This window comes from Amblyraja radiata, chromosome 1, assembly GCF_010909765.2.
Source record: "Amblyraja radiata isolate CabotCenter1 chromosome 1, sAmbRad1.1.pri, whole genome shotgun sequence".
NCBI classification, from domain to species: domain Eukaryota; kingdom Metazoa; phylum Chordata; class Chondrichthyes; order Rajiformes; family Rajidae; genus Amblyraja; species Amblyraja radiata.
The window spans coordinates 150,595,381-150,617,827 of NC_045956.1; the positions used below are offsets into that span (position 1 = coordinate 150,595,381).

The 22,447-nt window shown below is 42.5% G+C and overlaps 1 protein-coding gene across 1 annotated transcript in view; it reads left to right on the forward strand.

Moving 5' to 3' along the window:
- adamts12 (ADAM metallopeptidase with thrombospondin type 1 motif 12) overlaps positions 1-22,447 on the forward strand; it is a 596,791-nt gene that overhangs the window by 441,048 nt on the left and 133,296 nt on the right. Inside the window, exons 15-16 of the mRNA XM_033032714.1 lie at positions 10,038-10,282; positions 14,043-14,184. Coding sequence (XP_032888605.1) covers positions 10,038-10,282; positions 14,043-14,184 — 387 coding nt within the window. The remainder of the gene's footprint in view (positions 1-10,037; positions 10,283-14,042; positions 14,185-22,447) is intronic.

Sequence of the window (22,447 nt, forward strand, 5' to 3'; positions counted from 1 at the left end):
ATCTTAAGCATGGGCATATTGATTTGCGGATGATACGAAAATAGGTGGAAGGCCAGTTTGCAGATGATACGAAAATAGGTGGAGGGGCAGGTAGTGTTGAGAAAGCAGAGACTCTGCAGAAGGACCTCAACAGGTTGGGAGAGTGGGCAGAGAAGTGGCAGATGGATTCTAGTGTAGCAAAGTGTAGAGTCATGCATTTTGGTAGTCGGAATAAAGGCATAGACTATTTTCTAAAAGGGGAGAGAATCCAGAAATCGAAGAGCAATGGGACTTGGGAGTGCAGGATTCCCAAAAAGTTAATCTACAAGTCGAATCGGCAGTAAAGAAAACGAGCTCAATGCGAGCATTTATTTCAAGAGGGCTTGTAAACAAAAAATAGGGATGAAATACTGAGGCTCTATAAGGCGCTGGTAAGGCCGCATCTGAAGAAGGGTTTCGGCCTGAAACGTCGCCTATTTCCTTCGCTCCATAGATGCTGCTGCACCCGCTGAGTTTCTCCAGCATTTTTGTGTACCGCCGCATTTAGATTATTGTGAGCAATTTTTGGCAGGCTGTCCTTTGCAAGATTTCCTTTATCAAGATGTGTTTTGTCTAAGCAAAAGCAAAATTGTATTTTAGCTCATGTTCAACTTGCCCACAGCTGAGATATTTTAGCCTTGAAAGCGCTGTTAAAAGTGGTCCTTATAAGCTTCTCTTATGGTGAGACACCGGAACCTTAAATATATGTCCTTGAATTAACCTTTCCTGCTATTTTGATGGACAGAACAGCTGACAGTAAGTAGACTAAACTTGATTCTTGCAGAATAATTTTAAGTTCGCAAAATTTACTAGAGCAAAAAAATAATTTGCTACTACTGTTAAAAGCAGAAATGCAGATAATCTTTTGACTTCTTCATTCTTATCCATGTAAATCATCAGCTAGCTAACTGAAAGTGTTAACTCTTTGAACACATGACACTTGAGCAAATATATACATGAATGAATTTTTATATCAATCTGTCTGAAATGATAGTGAATCAAAATCTTTTTTTTCCCCCGAGGGAGCTTAGATCAAATATTGTATCCTGTTGCTAACTCACCTACTAATCATTGTGCATTGAATCACAGAACTATAAGGCAATCATGCCAAATGCTGAAATCAATAATCTTCAGCCCATCAGTTCTGCCGTCTTCATTAACCTGGTCATTTCGGATATTTTATGGATCTGAGACTCCCATAAAAAATTACCCTGTACTCCGCACACATCTCCAATCATCTTTCCATGCTTTTGCCTCTGAGCTCATGCACCTCATTCTTGGTTTAACTTTGTCTTTGAGTCCCGCAGGAGACGTGGCACTGGTTGCTTAATGCTCCTCAGTATCCACTTCTATTTAAGTGCACATTATACAGTTCAGCTTCCGACTTCTTTCCCAGTGTATTTAGAGTCATAGAGTATAAATAGTGTGGCCCTTTGGCCCAACTTGCTCACACTGGCCAACATGTCTCAGCTACACTAGTCCCACCTGCCTGCGTTTTGTCCAAATCCCTCCAAACCTGACCTATACATGTTCCATTTCTAAGCTCTTCTCTGTTCAACCATCAGGTTTTATTTTGTCATTTATCTTTAGTTTCTTTTCCCTCAAAGCCATTCAAATCCAAAAGCCCTTCAAAGCTGATCAGGATTTATCTTGCTCTAAGCATTATAACCTTTTCCCCTATATTTGTACACATGATTGTAATCATGTATAGTCTTTCTGCAGACTGGATAGCATGCAACAAAAGCTTGTCACTGTATTTCGGTACACGTGATAATAATAATGAACTAAACTAAACTAAACTAAACTGAATATATACATTTGGCTAGACATGGGTTGATTAGTCAGTATGGTTTTGTGCCTGGGAGATCCAGTTTTTTGACGAAGGAACCAAGAAGGTTGACTTGGTTAACCCCCAAGGGCTGTAGGGGACAATAGACAATAGGTGCAGGAGTAGGCCATTCGGCCCTTCGAGCCTGCACCGCCATTTAATGTGATCATGGCTGATCATCTCCAATCATTACGCCGTTCCTGCCTTCTCCCCATATCTCCTGACTCCGCTATCTTTAAGAGCCCTATCTAGCTCTCTCTTAAAAGTATCCAGAGAACCGGCTTCCGCCGCCCTCTGAGGCAGAGAATTCCACAGACTCACAGCTCTCTATGAGAAATATTGTTTCCTCATCTCTGTTCTAAATGGCTTACCCCTTATTCTTAAACTGTGGCCCCTGGTTCTGGACTCTCCCAACATCGGGAACATGTTTCCTGCATCTAGCATGTCCAAACCCTCAATAACCTTATATGTTTCTATAAGATCCACTCTCATCCTTCTAAACTCCAGAGTTTAGCCCAGCCCAGCCGCTCCATTCTCTCAGCATATGACAGTCCCGACGCCCCGGGAATTAACCGTGTTAACCTACACTCCCTCAATAGCAAGAATGTCCTTCCTCAAATCAGGAGACCAAAACTGCACACAATACTCCAGGTGTGGTCTCACTAGGGCCCTATACAATTGCAGAAGGACTTCTTTGCTCCTATACTCAACTCCTCTTGTTATAAAGGCCAACATGCCATTCGGTTTCTTCACTGCCTGCTGTACCTGCATGCTTACTTTAATTGACTGATGAACAAGGACCCCCCAGATCCCGTTGTACTTCCTCCTTTCCCAACTTGACACCATTTAGATAGTAATCTGACTACACCATTTAGATAGTAATTTTTAGTCCATTTAGATGGACTTCAGCAAGGCCTTTTGTTAAGGTTCCACATGGTTGGCTGCGCTGGAAGTTTGGTTTGCATGGGATCCAGGGAGAGCTATCAAACTGGGTACAGCATTGGCTTAATATAACAGAGCAGAGAGTGGTGGTGGAAGGGCGTTTAACGGATTAGAGGTCTAGTGGTGTGCCTCAGGTATCGGTAGGAAGGAACTTCAGATGCTGCTTTAAAACGAAAATAGGCACAACAATCTGGAGTAATTCTATGGGACAGGCAGCATCTCTGGAGAGCAGGAATGGGTGACATTTCGAGTGGAGACCCTTCTTCAGACTGAAACATCACCCATTCCTTCTCTCCAGAGATGCTACCTGTCTCGCTATGTTCAGCTTTTTTGTGACTATCCTCAGTGATCGGTGCATGGCCCACTGCTGTTTGCCTTTATATCAACAATTTGGATGGGAATATATTAGTAACTTTGCAGATAACACTAAAATAGATCTTATAGGGAGTGAAGATGATTATCAAGAATTACAACCGGATCTCGATTAGCTGAGATCCTGTCGGCCTTAGCAGACCGAGAACATGTTCAACAAAACGGTCGCCGAGTCTACGCTAGTCTCGCCGATATACAGGAGGTCGCATCGGGAACACAGGTTGCAGTCGATGAGGTTAGAGGAGGTGCATGTGGACCTCTGTCTCACCTGCCTCACCTGGAAGGACTGCTGGTGTCCCTGGATGGAGGTGAGAGAGGAAGTTTAGGGACAGGTGTTACTTCTCTTACAGTTGCAGTGGAAGTACCTGGGGAGGGGGTGATCTGGTTCAGTGAGGGTTCCATCTATGACAGCAGGGGGGATACAATGTTTACTAAAGAATGAGGACATCTCGGGTGTCCTAGAATAGAAAGCCTCATACTGGGAGCAGATGCGGCAAAGGTAGATAAATTGAGAGCAGGGGATAGTATCTTTGCAAGAGGCAGAATGGGAGGAGGTATAGACCAGATAACTGTGGGAATTGGTGACTTTGTAGTAATGTCAGTCGACTGTGAGTGCCCATGGCTACACCTTTAATTTGAAGAATGAAGAGGAGTTAAAAGGCAGTTGTTGAGGGCATTCTCTTGCATCTACCATTTTACCAGATTCAAATGGTCACTTGCACCTTTCATTGGCGCCTCTCAGGTTATTATAGTTTTACCTGATTGAAATGAAACCATTTTACTTTTTTTGTGAGTAGGGTGCAGTGTAAACAATTCAACTTTCAGTTTTCCACAAGATTATACTGTCCTTCATAGTATCCTATAAATGTTCATGTGACATAGAAACATAGAAAATAGGTGCAGGACGAGGCCATTCGGCCCTTCATGCCAGCACCGCCATTCATTGTGATCATGGCTGATCGTCCCCAATCAATAACCCGTGCCTGCCTTCTCCCCATATCCTTTGATTCCACTAGCCCCTAGAGCTTTATCTAACTCTCTCTTAAATCCATCCAGTGATTTGGCCTCCACTGCCCTCTGTGGCAGGGAATTCCACAAATTGTTTCTCACCTCAGTCTTAAATGGCCTCCCCCTTTATTCTAAGACTGTGGCCCCTGGTTCTGGACTCACCAAACATTGGGACCATTTTTCCTGCATCTAGCTTGTCCAGTCCTTTTAGAATTTTATATGTTTCTATAAGATCCCCCCTCATCTTTCTAAACTCCAGTGAATACAAGCCTAGTCTTTTCAATCTTTCCTCATATGACAGTCCCACCATTCCTCGTGAACCTACACTGCCTCAATCACAAGGATGTCCTTCCTCAAATTAGGCGACTAAAATGTACACAATACTCCAGATGTGGTCTTACCTTCTTGGTTCCTTCGTTCCTTACCTACATTCTTGTAGTTTTGCATCTTAAATTCATATAATTGGCTTGATATATTCTGCCAGTGTCCCAAGTACCTTCAGTTTAAAATTTCTTCAAAGGTCCTCTCAGTTCCCTCACACATGTGGGCGAGTTATCTTCCACTCCTGCCTTCTATTCTGAAGAGCTACTAACAAGAGCACAGATATTGTTATCTTTCAGTGATTTGACAATATTTATTCCCCCTGTTGAAAATTGGAAGAAGTTTAATAAAATCTATCTCTGCATCCTGTCACGATCCTTTTAATCTTTGATTGTGCCTTCAAAATGCTCTCCTCATTTGTCAGTTTGGATTATCAGCTTCACTGATCAAATGATTTTGAAAAAAATCCTGCATATTCTTTTCCTGCATATTCTTTTCCTGACTGCCACCCATTGCATTTAATCTCTGAATTTTTTTTAGTGTGAAGGTTGTTATTTTTCCATCCCTTGCCTGTGATGCACTTGTCAGCCTTTCCTTCACTGCTTCTTTCCCTGATAATTAATTCATTGATCTCGCTATTATGACATCCTTTTCATGAAGCGCTGCATGTTGCTTCTGAAGATTTATGAGGTGGGGGGTCCTAGCAGCTGTGCATCATTTTCTTTGACATGCCATTCGTTTCTTTTTACAATTAATCGATTTTTTAAATTTCAATCATCTCATGACATTTTATCCTTCTCTCCATGCCCCTGCACTAACGGCTGCGTTCTTTGCCTGCAGGTTAACAACCATACAGGTCGCTTTTTCAAATGAGGAGTCACAAGGAACTGTTGGACTTTTGAGCAAAAAAAATGTGCTGGAGTTTCACAATGGTTAGGCAGCATTTCTGGAGTGAATGGACAGGCGACATTTCAGTTCTGGGCCCATCTTCGAATTGACGGAGAAGGAAAGATACTGTAGATACAGAGAGGTGGGGGCGGGAAAATGCCTGGCAAGTGATAGGTGGATACAGCTGCCGGGAGGAGGGGGTGTGTGCAAATAGCATATGGGTGGAGTAAGTGACAACCTAGATGTGAAAAAAAGACAGAAAGGTTTCAGATAAGGAAAGAAGAGGAGGAATGAATTGTAAAGCTGAAGGGGAGGGATATGGGTGGAAGAGGAGAAAGGGATGGAAGTGGGTGAAAGGGATGTTGTGGGAATCAGGAATGGAGACGAGCATACCGAGGAGGAGAAAGGGACAGGAGGAGAAAGGGTGGCCGATGTAAAGGGAGAGGTTGGGGAAAATATGTGTGCACCGGGACTGGAGAGGCATGGGAGAGAGAAGAGTTTGGATTGTGTATTACTTGAAATTGTAGAATTCAACGTTCATGCTTTTGGGTTGTACGGTTCCCAAGTATCAAGTACCGTTTTCCCAGTTTGCATGTGTCCTTACTCTGGCAATGGAGGAGGCCCAGAATAGAAAGGTCATTGTGGGAAAAGAAAGGGGAGTAAAAATAGTTTGCAACCAGGAGATCCAGCAGGGCTTGGTGGTTACCTAGTCTATGCTTGGACTCGTCATGTAAAGGAAGCCATACCGGGAACACTAAATGCAGACGAGGTTGGAAGAGGTGCATGTGAACCTCTATCTTTTCACCACAGTGTCACATTGGTCACACTCTGTCATTAGTTCTCCCTGATATCTTTAAACTGTCTTCAGCTCTCAGTCACTCTGTACGGATATATCTAGCCATGGGACTCATACAACAACACAACTCAGACCTCCTTTTATAAGTTTATTGAAATTAAATAACTTGATGATTAATATAATATAAAATACAGCAAGTCTCTTAGGCCCCCTTCAGTCATGGCTGACCATGGGAGTCTCCAGGGTGTTATTCCCTATATGGAGGATGCCTGTGCGTGACTTTGTTTAACGTGGGGAGACTGTTGCACAGACAGCCATCCTTGACAGATCTGGGTCTGGATCCGGTGGCATGGATCCGGTGGCATCGATCCGTTGGCAAGACAACCGGAGACCCTTTTCTGCTGCAGCCATCAACAGCCTTCCCAGCCGTTGTGACGTTCCACTAAGGTCAGCCATCATCCTCCACCTGTTCTACCGATGAGGTCTTGGTTGGATTGCACTTTGTCAGAGACCTCCCCCTCGACCTTACCGCCATGGGTGGCCCTGCCAGGAGCATTGCTCCAGACGGCATCGCTCTCAGGGTCTCAGGTCCACACAAGCTTCTCCACCATGACAAGGTGACCATCCACGGAGAAGTATACAGCAAGTAATGTAACATATTTAACAAGAAACTACAAAAAAGATTTATGTGATAAAATATCACATGTTCATATTATGTGTGTTCAGTTCTGAGCACTATATAATAGGAAAGATGTTGTCAAGCTGGAAAGGTTATAGAGAATATTTACAAGGATTAGCCAGGACTAGAGGGTATGAGCTATTGGAAGACGTTGAGTAGGCTGGGACTATTCCTTGGAGTGCAGGAGGATGAGGGGTAATCTTTTTGAGGTGTATAAAATCATGAAAGGAATAGATCAGGTCGATGCTCTTGCCCAGAGTAGGTGAATCGAGGACAAGTGTTCAAGGTGAAGGGTAAAAGATTTAATAGGAATCTGAGGGGTAACTTTTTCACACAGAGGGTTGTGGGTGTACAGAACAAGCTGCCAGAGGAGGTTGTAGAGGCAGGGACTATCCCAACGTTTAAGAAACAGTTAGACAGGTATATGGATAGGACACGTTTGGGGGGATATGGACCAAACGCAAGCAGGTGGGACTGGTGTACATGTTGGCTGTTGTGGGCATGTTGGGCCAAAGGGCCTTTTTCCATGTTGTATCACTCTATGACTCTCTAACTAATATTTTACGAAAATAAATGGTACAACTATTATAAACTATCATGCAGCTTTTGACTTCAATGAACTTATATCGCTTTTAACTCTTAACTAACCACATCTTGCTTGCAATTAATAATCTGATTTATAGTTGCAACTCACCCATGTGTTGACCCCATCTTTGCACTTTGATCAAATTTGCCATAGCCGCTGCAAAATTGCCTGGGTGTGTCTCAACCCCTACTTCTTATGATGCAAAAGATTGATGCACACCTCTACCTTTGTGATTATCACTTCTTTGTCCAGTTTATCCTTTATGAAATCATAGCCTGAACCTAATCAATGCAATTAACTCTATGTTGACAATTTTCACTCAACACATGATGGAGTATAGCTCTGAATTTATCAGCAACTGGACAATTGATTCTCTTTGGGACTTCATTGAGGGACCAGATTGTCGTTCACTTTCATTAGTAAATACATGTTCCTGCAACCAGTTCTTTGTTTTTAAAGGTACTTTTGGTAAGGTCCAATGGTTTCTCATAGCACGCTGGAAGAACTCTGCTCATTTTTGTGTTGGTCAATCAGGAGTTAAATGCATGTCTCCGTTAAGGTACCAATAGTTCTCAAGTTCCTTTTAAATAGGTGGCAGTGAAACTTCACCACCTTTCTCAACACTGTGTTTGGTGCACAGAAGGACACAAAGTGCTGGAGTAAATCAGCTGGTCAGGCAGCATTTCTGGAGAGCATGGATAGGTGACATTTCCAGTCCAGCCCCTTCTTCAGACTGTATTAACCAGCATCTGCAGTTCCTTGTTTCTGTACTGTGTTTAGTGATCTTACATACCCATTATGGAACATTGTGTCTCAGTGCTTCTCAGTGTCCTCTGTCTGTCTCCACCTCCTACTCATGCTCACATTATCACATCTTGAGGCTTTGCATCTTGCACTTGGTTTCTTCCCTGATTTTCCAATTAATGTGAAGAAATGTCTTCCTAACCCCAGATGTGAATGACTGCCTCCTTTATCTTGAAACCAGGATAAAGAGAGGAAACTACCTTTCAGCAGCTGTTGTATCATTGAATCCTATGGAACTCAGCGAGAACACTTTTCATTCTTCTGAACTCCAAGTCAAGTCAACTTTATTTGTCACATACACATACAAGATGTGCAGTGAAATGAAAGTGGCAATGCCTGCGGAATGTGCAAAAATAACAGAACAGAATAGAACAGAATCAGTATTTACATGTTAGAAATACAATTTTAAAAGACACAACACAACAGTAAATTAGTACAGTAAATTAGTCCTTGGTGAGATAAGAGTTTACAGTCCTGATGGCCGGTGGGAAGAAACTCTGTCTCATCCTCTCTGTTTTCGCAGCATGACAGTGGAGGCGTTTGCCTGACTGTAGCAGCTGGAACAGTCCATTGCTGGGGTGGTAGGGGTCCCCCATAATGTTGCTGGCTCTGGATCTGCACCTCCTACTGTATAGGTCTTGCAGGGGGGAAAGCATTGTTCTCTGCAGAGCCTTCCTGTCCTGGGCAGAGCTGTTCCCAAACCAGATTATGATGTTGCCGGACAATATGTTTTCTACAACCCCAGAGTAGAAGCACTGATGGATCCTCAGAGAGACTCTGAATTTCCTCAGCTGCCTAAGGTGGTAAAGGCGCTGCCTTGCCTTACTCACCAGTGCGGCAGTGTGTGTAGTCCATGTCAGATCCTCTGTGATGTGGACTCCCAGGTATTTAAAGCAGCTCACCCTGTCCTCAGTAGTCCCATTTATCTCCAGTAGCGTGTACGTCCTCGGATGTTGTGCCCTCCTAACGTCCACAATCAGCTCCTTAGTTTTAGTGACATGCAAGAGGAGACTGTTGTTCTAACACCAGAGTGCCAGATCAGCCACCTCCTCCTGGTAGGCCTCCCTATCGTTATCAGAAATGAGGCCCACCACCACAGTGTCATCAGCAAACTTCATGATGGAGTTAGAGCGGAACCTGGCCACACAGTCATGTGCGTACAGGGAGTACAGTAGGGGGCTAAGGACGCAACCCTGGGCGGGCGGGGATCCTGTGTTCAGGGTGAGGGGGTTGGATGTAGGCCTCCCCATCTTGACCACCTGGGGCCTGGCGGAGAGAAAGTCCAGGACCCAGGCACACAGGGGAGTGTCCATTGCATGTCAATCTCAAGCAATCTCTCCTCATGGGACAACAATGCCTGCAAGGACTCAATCTAGTGAATCTACATTGCATCATCTCCGATGCAGTGATATCCTTCCCAGTCTACCCGAAATCTAATAAAGCCTAAATATGATCATGCAAGAAACCTAATGAACTGTAAAATAAAATAGAAAATGCTGGAGAAGCAGCCCAGGCAAGATCTGTGTGAAAAAAGAAGCAGATGTTTACCAAAACACTAAGAACTGAAACAGTCAGGCAGAGTCTGTAGAAGGAATGAACAAACGACATTTTGGATAGACATAAAATGCTGGAGTAACTCAGTGGGACGGACAGCATCTCAGAATAGAAGGAATGGGTGACGTTTCGGGTCGAGACCCTTCTTCAGTCAATACCAACATCACTTTGGGTCAGGATCCTTCTTCAGAATGTTTTCTATTCAGATTACCTATCCAGATTTTTCTGTTTCTACTTGCAGGTTATGTAGATGTGGGTCTGATTCCTGAAGGAGCACGTGATATTCGAGTGGAAGAAATAACTGAAGCAGGGAATTTCTTAGCCTTGAGAAGTGAAGATCCAAATAAATATTTTCTCAATGGAGGGTTTATTATTCAGTGGAACGGAGACTACAAAGCAGCGGGAACAACATTTAAATATGAAAGAAATGGCAATCTGGAAAATCTAACTGCTCCAGGACCAACAAAAGAACCTGTTTGGATTCAGGTAACTCTGACTTGAAAACCCTAGAAAATAGTGAAATAGGTAAAAGTGTATTTGGTGTATATTGTAAATGTACTGGGAAATATCCTCGGGTAATGCAAAGGAGTGATTTTTTTCTCAATATAATAGAAACTTAATAGTGTGTTCTATTTATGTTGTATTGATGTTCATAAGATTAGCACCAAATATATTTATTCCTTTTATTTTGTATTTAATACACTAAACTATATTGATCAAATTAATATCAATTCTTTACAGTAAGAGTAATTAAGAAACCTGTTAAGATCTGCTATGAAAACATAATTTCAATCAGCAGTATATATCAAAAGGTGCATGCAAAATTCTGGCTGGTTTCAAAATTAAAATGTATTGAATGTTTGGAAAAGAAAATCTTGAAGTTACATGATACCTTTCAGAATCCTGAGGTCTTTCAAATTATTTGAGAATTAGTTGATGTTGAGGCATAGTTTTCATTGTTGCTTTGACATGAGTAAATTCCTTCTGAAACATTGAAGTGAAAGTCATAGCATTTTTTCTTGGTGGAAGTTAAAAAATATTTTTCAAAATTGTTCAACACCCAAAATTGTTTCCATGCTGTAAGATTGTATAGACTTTACTGCCAGTTCCAGACCTTAATACAGGCTTTAAACTTAAACTGTACATAGTGAGAGTGTTCTGCAGCATTTAACTATTGAAGCTCTGATCAGGAAAAAGGAAGCATGTGTTAGGTGCAGACAACTGGGATCACATATATCCATAGAGGAGTACAGGGGATTGTAGAGCATCCTTAAGAGGGAAACCAGGAAGGCAAAAAGTGGCCATGAATTGCTCTGGCAAATAAGACTAAGGAGAATCCAAAGAGATTTTATAAGCATTTTAAGGGAACAGGAGATAGAATAGGGCTCCTCAAAATCCAAAGTGCTCAACTATTCTGGGAGATGGGAAAGATCCTAAATGAATATTTCTCCTCTGTTTTTAATCTGGAAAAAGACAAGGGAACTTCGGAAAGCTTTTGGTTATGTTTTGACGATAGTTTAGCAGTTGAGGTGGTGTTGAATGTCCTAAGATGTGTGAAGGTAGATTAATCACCTGGGCCTGATCAGATATATCCAAGGATACTATCGAAAGTTAGAGAATAATTTGTAGGAGTGCTGGCTGAGATATATGAATCATCAGTAGACATGGGTAAGGTGCCTCCATTTAAGAAGGTCTGAGAATAATAACTGGAAACTCTTGACCAGTAAGCATAACACCTTTGGTAGAAATGTTACTGAAGAAGATTCAAAAATGCTATGACTTTCACTTCAATGTTTCAGAAGGAATTTACTCATGTCAAAGCAACAATGAAAACTATGCCTCAACATCAACTAATTCTCAAATAATTTGAAAGACCTCAGGATTCTGAAAGGTATCATGTAACTTCAAGATTTTCTTTTCCAAACATTCAATACATTTTAATTTTGAAACCAGCCAGAACCAGCCTGCTTCACGGTATGGTACAGCAGCTGCACTGTTGCGGACAGGAAGGCACTACAACGGGTGGTGAAAACCGCGCAGCACATCATCGGTGCCCCGCTCCCTGCCATGGGTGCCCTCCACCGAAAACGGTGTCTGAAACGAGCTGGGAAGATCATTAAAGACCCCTCCCACCCCAACCATGGACTGTTTGCCCTCCTCCCATCAGGGAGGCGGTACAGGAGCCTCAGGTCTCGTACCAGTAGGATGAGGAACAGCTTCTACAATCATACCGTCGCATTGCTGAACTCGGAGTCCCGCCGATAGATTCCTCCGGTCCCTCCGTCCCCATTGTTTAATTATTCTGTATTTTTTATTGTTCTGTATCCTTTTTTTAAAAAATTTCTATATTGCACTACTACGGACTGACGCAAAACTGCATTTCGTTGTACCCATACTCAGTATTTGTGCAATGACAATAAAGTTGAATTGAAAAAAAAAAAAGATTCTGAGGAATAAGCTATACATGCATTTGGATTAGGAATAGCCACCATGGTTTTGTGCTTGAGAGATCATGACTCACTAATTTGATTGAGTATTTTGAAGAAGTAACCAAGAAAGTTGATGAGGGCAGTGTTGTGGATATAGTCTAAATGGACTTCAGCAAGGGTTGGAAAGGTTCCACATGCAAAGCTGCTCCAGAAGGTTAGACACTATGGGATTCAGGGAAAGTTGGCTAACTGGATACATGCTTCATGGTAGGAAGCAAAAGGTGGAAGCCTGTTTCTCAATCTGGAAGCATGTGAGGAGTAATAAGCTGGAGTAATACAGGAAGTCAAGGAGCATGGCTGGAAGCCATGGATAGGTGGCCTTTCAGGTTGATATCCTCCTTCAATTGGGGGGGGGGGGGAGAAAACAGAGAAAAAAGGTGGCGGGCAGTACAAGGCCTGGCAACAGATAGGATGAAACACATGAGGGAGATGTGTGGACAATGTCAAGAGATGAAAAGAAAATGGCAGCATGGTGGAGCAGCGGTAGAGTTGCTGCCTTACAGCACCAGAAACCCGAGTTCGATCAAGATTACAGGTGTTGTCTATACGGAGTGACCACGTGGGTTTGCTCCCGGTGCTCTGGTCTCCTCCCATACTCCAAATGCGGACAGGTTTGTAGATTAATTGTTTGTTGATTAAAATTATAAATTGTCCCTAATTTGCAGGATAGTGCTTGTGTACAGGGATCGCTGGTCGGCACGGACTCGGTGGGCCAAAGGGCCTGTTTCCACGCTGTATCTCTAAACTACACTAAACTAAGACTAAAGGAGAAAGATGAGGAGTACATTGTGAAGCCAGAGGAAGTGAATTAAGTGGAAGGGGATGGATGAATGGCAAAGGGATCAAGACACTGGGAGAAAAGGATGTGCATCCAAGTGAGGCACTGGGAAGAGAAAGGCGAAAAAGGGATGGATGTGTTGTTACCTAAAATTGGAGAATTCAATGTTCAGTGATGGATTGTATGTGATCCAAGCGAGGTTCAATATCCAATATGAGGTGCTGTTCTTCCAATTAGTGTGTGCCCTCATTCTCACAATGGACAGAAAGGTTGATAAGGGAGGTAGACACAAAATGCTGGAGTAACTCAGCGGGCCAGGCAGCATCTCCCGATAGAGAAGGAATGGGTGATGTTTTGGGTTGAGACCCTTCTTCAGACCTTCAGATTTATATGGAAATGGGAAGGGGGATCTTCCAAGAAGTGACACATCTCAATTTTGCTAATTCAGATGAACATGAGTAGATCTGAGAGTGCTAATTTCATCCATGGAAATGATTCTAGAGTTACCTAATTCTGATGGAGCATCTTTGACATGAAGCATTAAAGGGCCTGTCCCACTATACGAGTTTACCCAAGAGTTCTCCCGAGTTTAAAAAAAAAATCAAACTCGTGGTAAGGACATAGAATGTAAGTAGCGGGTACGTCGGAGGTCAGGACGTCTCTTAACGACTCGAAAACGCTAAAGGCAGGTTCTCGGGAAACGCGGTAAGCTCGTGAAGTTTTTTCAGCCCAGAGTACCTACGAACGGCTATTACCGTAATTCTCTGAGTTCGAATCGGGAAAACTCGGGAGAACTCTTGAATTACCTCGTACAGTGGGACAGGCCCTTAACTTTGTTTCTCTTTCCAAAGTAGCTGCCTGACCCGCTGAATGTTTCAGCATTTTCTGCTTTTTTCTCATGTACGAAACATGCTCAATGTTACAAAGTGAAAGTGTGATTTTTCATTGGAACCTCTAACATTGGAATTCCAATATCTAGCTACTGTTTCAAGAGACAAACCCTGGAATCCGATATGAATACACAATCAAGAAAGATACAGAAGAAGAGAACAGAATTGGGCAGCCAGAGTTCTTCTGGAAATACGGAGCTTGGACAGAATGTAGTGCACCATGTGGACAAGGTAAAGTACCATCAATCTGTTCTCTGATAGGGACCAGAAATATTAATAGGTTGAACACTTATTTGTTATTTTTTTTCTCTCAAAGCTATATTTCCCTTTGGAAACATGACTCCAATTATATCCCCATTTCTTCAATAACCCAATCCTCTCATTTCTACTTGCATCTCCATGATGCTCACTGTTCACAACTGCCTGGGTAACATATATCTGGGAAGGGGATTGTCACTCTGCAAACTAGTCACATGGAGAGAAGTTACACCAGAGATAAATAAACTGCAAATGCTAGAATTTTTTAGATCTCCTGGGTACTAACCATATTAACTCCCCTTATCTTAAATTCCCATACCGAACCTTCTATATTTGGTCTCCTCTGTCAGAGTGAGGCCACATACAAACTGGAGGAACAGCACTTCATATTCCACCTGGGAAGCTCACAACCCAATGATGTGAACATTGAATTCTCTAATTTCAAATAATATACCCCGCCCCTCTCTCTCCCACCCCAGTGCGTAACCCTTTCCCCCAAACCTGGTGCACACCATTTCTCCCACACTCACCCCCTGCACCCCCCCCCCCCCCACCACCCCTCCACACTCTTCCCCCACCCCCTACTCTCCCCCATCACCTTGTCCCTGTTCCCTCCTTTGTACATTCAGCTAGCATCCCTGAATCCCTCATTTCCATTTTAACGCACTTTTTGCACTTCCCCCGTCCCCTTCCACCCATTTCCCTCCCTCTGGCTTTACATTTCACTCCTCTCTATTTCATTCCTCTTCTCTCTTTACCTAACATGTTTTTATCTCCTTTGTCACTTACTCCACCCATCTGTCAAATTAACCTCCCTAACCTGCATCTACATCATTTTCCAGAGTCTGTCCCACCCCTGACCTTTCCTCTCCAGCTTTCTTCCCCCTACTACAATCAGTCTGAAGAAGAGTCTCAAACTGAAACATCACCTTCCTCGGATTGTGCCTGACCCACTTTGTTCATCCAGCGCTCTGTATTCAGATACATAACAGCAGGTTAGGAACTCTTAAGTTCTTAACATCTGCTTGTGAGCATTAACTCCAGTCTACAATGCTACTGTCATGCTTAACAATTTCTTCAACGAATACATGTGGATATTCAATTATAGTTTCCTCCATTTTGCATCTAATGTGAGTAAAATTTTGATAATAAAAGACTCACTGTTCCCTGATTCAAGGCAGATCCATTTTTCTGCATAATCACTATACATTAGAGTCTAAAAAATGTAGACGAATCTAGTTTAACCTTGAATGTATTTTATTACTTATTATCTGCAGCCCTTTGAGAGATGAAATTCTTCTTCTTACCTTTAGGTTATTAAGAATCAATTGTTTTCAGTTATTTATTTCAGATGTCATAGATTACCAAATAATTCCATCAAATATATTCCTGGAATTCATGCATTTATATTGAGTGCAAATAAAATAGTGAATGAAATGTTATATTATCACCAAAGCTCATTGGGTCTAAATGAAGGGAATTACATCAGCAATGTGTAAGTACATTGACAGCATAGGGTTTTAGGGACGGATAAAATATAGAAATCCTTGATACCACCCCACCATTCAGCATAGATCTTTAACTCTGTTTATCAGCCTATTTCCCACAAACTTTGATGCTAACATTAATTTCTTATCTTGAAAATCTACCACCATTTGGAAAAACTTGTTCCAGATTTCCACTATTTGCATGAAGAGAGATTATTTTGGCTTTTTTTTTTTCTCAGCACAAATATTATGATGCCCTCTTGTGCTAGATTGCCCCATTGACAAAATAATCTTCTCCCACTCAGTCAAATCACATTAGCAGCATTTCTGGAGACAGATTTTTTTGCCTGCAAATTTAATTCTCTCTTCATTGGTGATCTCTGTCCTACTGAATATTTACAGCATTTTCTGTTGTATTTATACATGCAGCATCCACAGTATTTTGCCTCAGTGAATCATTTCTTATTTTGATTTTGATTTGATTAAGCTTTAATCCTTTTGAACACAAGGGAAGTCAAACCAAGTTTTTTTAACCTGACTGTAAATGTAATATTTTAAACACAAGATAATTCAAATAAGACTGTAATATATCACTTCCAATACCAGTACACTTGATTTAAGGCTAAGTATTGTTCCATTGGAGTGAAAAATACTACCATTGAAAAGTTATTCTCACACATTTGATTTCCATTTTCTATGATATATAAGCCATCATTTTATTTGATATCTTTCTCACTTTTTGTTATCAATGTTCAAGTGCTTTTTGTGATTTCTGTGCAGGGATATTTAATCCATATCCCCTCTGCATGTCCTATATTCATGCCATTAAAATTATATTATGTCTTTTTCAGTATCAAAGTGCATAACTTCACATTTCCCGACAATGAATGTGTCCATAGATCGTAGTACTCAGACTGTCAAAGTCCCTTTGTAATGTTTAGTTCCCAAGTACATTACTGAAATTGGCAAAATTCAAGTTGTAATTATATTAATTTCAGCAGAAAATATTGACACTTAGTTTCAGAGATTTATTTTGTGTTTTATTGATTTGTATTCGTAGCATAGCATTGGAAAGGCAGTAATTTTTCATGATAATATGTCAGTAAAAGCATTGTATATATTAATTTATTACCATATTAAAAGCAAATATGGGTCAATAACTAATATAAATCTTGCCTCCTTTGAATGATAATGTTTATTTTGTCGGTGTTTCACCAACAAAAGCACATGAAACACCAAGAACTACCTCCTTGCTCGGTTTATTCTATTTAGAAAGGTTGATATACCAGGCACCTGGATGCCAAGAGTCAAAAGTGTTTTATTGTGGTATGTACTGAAATGGAACAGTGAAATTCTTAAGGGCCTATCCCACTTCGCAATGTTTTCGGCAACTGCCGGCGTCATTTCAGTGTTCCCAAAAGATTTTGAACATTTCAAAATCCAGTGGCGACAAAACAAATGTTGTGACACTTGGAAAACCACCCCTCATTATACATCGTCACGCCGCATCACGGCGCAAATTTTTCGGTGACCTGATACGTCAGTCAATGATGCTGGCAGTCACCGAAAAAATTGGCAAGTGGGACTGGCTCTTTACTTGCATCAACACAACAGGTTTGTAAACACAGTACTCTATAGATAATATAATAAACAAACATAAAAGAAGTTCAAAGTCTGAACCTAGTACAACCAAGGCGAGATCATAGTTCAGAGTTTAGTTGGATTCGTAATCTTCAAATGTCTGATGGTCGTTGGGAAGAACCTATTTCTGAACTTGGATATTATAGTTTTCAGACTCCGATATCTTACTTTCGATGGCAGGAGTGAAATAAGAGCTTGGCCAGGGTGGTGAGGGTGGCCAGGGTGGTGAGGGTGGCCAGGGTGGTGAGGGTGGCCAGGGTGGTGAGGGTGGCCAGGGTGGTGAGGGTGCTGATTATGCTGGCTGCCTATTTGAGACAGCGCATTTGAAGGTGGCATGATGGAGCAGGCTGCGTTCATCGTTTTGTAATCTCCTTCATTCCTGGGCTTTCTATTTACCGAGCCATAATGCAACCAGTTAATATGCTCTGTACACCTGTAGAAGTTGAAGAAAGTATTTGTTGACATACCAAGTCTCCTAAACCTTCTAATAAAGTAGAGGCATTGATGGGCTTCTTCAGAGATATGCATGCTCAGGAACTTGAAGTTGTAGACACTTTTCACCACTGAAGGTCAATGAAGACAGGTTTGTGGATCCTCTGCCTTTCTTTGGCAGGTCTTTGGTTTTACTGACAAGGTTCTGGCACTATTTCATTAGATAATCAATCTCCTTCCTATACCCTGACTCATCATTATCCGTAATTCGTCCAACAACAGTGGTTCCGCCAGTGCATTTAATGATGGATTTTGAATTGTGTTCAACTAACACGGTTACGGATAGTGTGAGTAGAGCTGGGGACTGAGCAAGCAGGATTGAGTGGCCTCCGTGCTGATGGTTATTGAGGGGGAAGTGTTGCAGCCAATTCATTCCAATTGTGTTCTGTTGATGAGGAAATAGAGGATCCAGTTGCCAAGGGATGCACAGACCCAGTTCCCTGAGCTTGGTAATGGATTTGGAGGGGATGGTAGTATTGGACATCAATCTGTAGTCTACAAACAGCCTGATGTAGGTGCCTTTATTGTCTAAGTGGTCCAGTGCATCTATTGTGGTGGTAAGCAAATTGTTGTGGGTCCAGGTTCTTGCTGAGGTAGGAGTTGATATGCGCCATATCCAACCTCTCAAAGCACTTAATCACCACAAACATTAGTGCCACTGGTCATTAGTCATTGAGGCACATCACCTTACTCTTCTTATGCACTGGTATTATTGATGCTCATTTAAAGCAGGTGGAAACCTCAGACTTCATTAATGAGAGGTTGACGATGGCGGCAAAAACTGCAGCCAGTTGGTCTGCACAGTTTCTAAGAACAGGGCCCATGTACATCATCAGGTCCTGATGCTTTCCAAGGGTTCACCATCCTGAAAGATCTTCTGATGTTGGCGTTGGTGACTGAAATTGCAAAACCATTGGTGGTGGGGGGGGGGGGGGGGGGGGTTATCGGGGCCCAAGAAGGAACATCAGTCTTCTCCCTATCGAAGCATACATAGAATGCATTGGGCTCATCCGGCAGTAATGCCTCACTCTCATTGGATCTCGCCTTGTAGGAAGTAATGGCATGCAAACCCTGTCACACCAATGATCCAAAATCTATAGAACATTGGAAAATTATCACCAATGTGTCCACGATTTCTAGAGCCACTTCCTTAAGTACCCTGCAATGCAGACCATCATGCCCTGGGGATTTATCAGCCTTCAGTCCCAACAGTCTACCCAACACCATTTCCTGCCGAATGTGAATTACCTTCAGTTCCTCCACCACCCTAGATCTTCTGGCCACTAGCACATCAGGGATATTGTTTGTGTCTTCCTTAGTGAAGATGGATCCAAAGTACCTCTTCAACTCATCTGCCATTTCCTTGTTCCCCATAATAAATTCACCTGTTTCAGTCTTCAAGGGTGGTCCTCAGAGGATAACGGACCACCACAATTGTAAGCTTCAGGTAGGTGAACACTTGGATGGATTTTGTGGAGACTCACTCCTCAGCTCATTTCCTTATGAAGACGGTAACAACCGTGGCGTATTCGTTCAGGTCCATTACCGAGTCCTTGAACAATGCCAAGCAATCCTGGAGTCATTGCTCTGCCTCCCAAATCGTGGTGGGTGTATGGAACGAGCTACCGGAGTAGTTGAGGCAGGTACTATCGCGATGTTTAAGAAACATATAGACAGGTACATGCTTAGGACAGGCTTAGAAGGATATGGGCCAAATGCAGGCAGGTGGGACTAGTGTAGGTGGAACATGTTGGCCAGTGTGGGCAAAATGGGTCAAAGGGCCTGTTTCCATGCTGTATGAATCTATGCCTCTATGACTCCCCTGACCAGCTCTGTGCAGCTCTCACAAAGAATTAATCATGAAGCAGACACCACTGTCTCTCCCTTTCCCCAAACACAGTATTCTCTTATCTCTCTTTGAGAAAGCAGCCTTGCCATTAAGTCCTCAATTTTTCTTCTTTTGACCCTTTCCCCCCCTCTCCCATCCACCTATCTATATTCCTTCCACTGGCTTCACATTTCACTCCTCTTCTATACATCTCTCCTTTTCTTACACTTTTTTTGTCTTTTCACCTCTGGCCTCTGGCTAACCATCTACCAATCAACTCCCCTCCCTCATCTCTATCCACATATCACTTGCTAAGCCTTGTCCCATCTCCATCCTCCATGCATCGCCTAAAAGTCCTCGATACATTACATGAAGGTCTGTCTAATCATTGTAATTTTGCTCTCTCACTATGTTTATCCCAACCAATACTTTGTATTTCTCTTCAACTCTGATTTGTGATGTAATTATGGGGAGAAATACTCAGACAGGTAATCACTACATCTGTTTATACTTTTATCCAGAAGGAAGTATGTTTCACAGCATATCATCCATTCCTGTTTCACTGAAGGCCTTAATGTTATATTGGGGCTTACGTGCATGCAGTTAGATTCAAACTTGTCTTCAGGTTGTCAGCCCAGAGCATTAGCCCAGAGTCAGAAACTTAACCAGCAAGCTGGCATATTGAAGATAGCCACAAAAAGCTAGATAGGGTCTGAAGAAGGGTCTCAAGTCAAAACGTCAACTATTACTTTTCTCCAGAGATGTGTTTGAATCACTGAGTTCCTCCAGCTTTTTGTGTCTGTCTTTGGTTTAACCCAGCATCTGCAGTTCTTACCTACACAGCTGCCGTAATGCACAGACTCTGAATCCAATTATCCAACGTGTGCATGTTGTCAAGCTGGAAAGGCACAGAGAAGATTTACGAGGATGTAGCCAGGACTAGAGGGTCTGATTTATAGGGTGAGGTTGAGAAAGCTGGGACTATTCCTTGGAGCACAGGAGGATGAGGCATGATTTGTGATGCAAATTATGGGGAGAAATACTCAGACAGGTAATCACTACATCTGTTTAACTTTTTATCCAGAAGGAAGTATGTTTCACAGCATATCACAGCCCCCTACTGTACTCCCTATACACACATGACTGTGTGGCTAGGTTCAGCTCCAACTCGATAATCAAGTTTGCTGATGACACTGTGGTGGTGGGCCTGATCTCAGACAACGATGAGAAGGCCTACCGGGAGGAGGTGGCTGATCTGGCACTCTGGTGTCAGGATAACAGTCTCCTCTTGAACACCAAAAAAACTAAAGAGCTGATCGTGGACTTTAGGAGGGCACATCATCCAAGGACGTACACACCATTGAGGATAAATGAGGATAATGTGGATAGGGTGAGCTGTTTTAAATACCTGGGAGTCCACAGCTCTGAGGATATGACATGGACATCACACGCTGCAGCACTCGTGAGTAAGGCAAGGCAGCGCCTTTACCACCTCAAGCAATTGAGGAAATTCAGAGTGTTTCCGAGGATCCTCTAGTGCTTCTACTCAACGGCTGTGGAAAGCATCTTGTCTGGAAATATCACAATCTGGTTTGGGAATTGCTCTGCCCAGGACAAGAAGGCTCTTCAGAGAGTAGTGCATTCGGCACTATGGGAACTTCACTCGCCCCTCTGCAGGAACTATACATCAGGAGGTGCAACTCCAGAGCCAATAAGATTATGGGAGACCCCTTCCACCCCTGTAACGGACTGTTCCAGCTGCTACGGTCAGGCAAACGCCTCCGTTGCCATGCTGTGAGAACGGAGAGGTTGAGGAGGAGTTTCTTCACCAGACTGATTCCTGGGATGGCAGGAGTTTCATATGAAGAAAGACTGGATAGACTCGGCTTGTACACGCTATAATTTAGAAGATTGAGGGGGGATCTTATAGAAACTTACAAAATTCTTAAGGGGTTGGACAGGCTAGATGCAGGAAGATTATTCCCGATGTTGGGGAAGTCCAGAACTAGGGGTCACAGTTTAAGGATAAGAGGGAAGTCTTTTAGGACCGAGATGAGAAAATCATTTTTTACACAGAGTGTGGTGAATCTGAGGAATTCTCTGCCACAGAAGGTAGTTGAGGCCAGTTCATTGACTATGTTTAAGAGGGAGTTAGATGTGGCCCTTGTGGCTAAAGGGATCAGGGGGTATGGAGAGAAGGCAGGGATGGGATACTGAGTTGGATGATCAGCCATGATCATATCGAATGGCGGTGCAGGCTCGAAGGGCCGAATGGCCTACTCCTGCACCTATTTTCTATGTTTTTATGTTTCTTCCCAGAGACCATTAGGACTGTAAACTCCTATCTCACCAGGGACTAATTTTACTGTACCATTCTACTGTGTTTTTTTTAAATTGCTGTTTTTTTCCCCCTTTTCCTTCCGTCCACAATATTTAATATGTAAAAGAATATGTGATTCTGTTTGTAATTTGTTTGTTTTTTGCACAAAGTCCGTGAGCATTGCCACTTTACATTTCACTGCACATCTCGTATGTGTATGTGACGAATAAACTTGACTTGACTTGACCTTATAGAGGTGTATAAGATCATGAGAGGAATAGATCGGGTAGACGCACAGAGACTCTTGCCCTGAGTACGTGAATCGAGGACCAGAGGACGTAGGTTTACGGTGAAGGAGAAAAGATTTAATAAGAATCTGAAGGGTAACTTTTTCACACAAAAGGTGATGGTGTATGGAACGAGCTGCCAGAGGAGGTAGTTGAGGCATGGAGTATCCCAATATTTAAT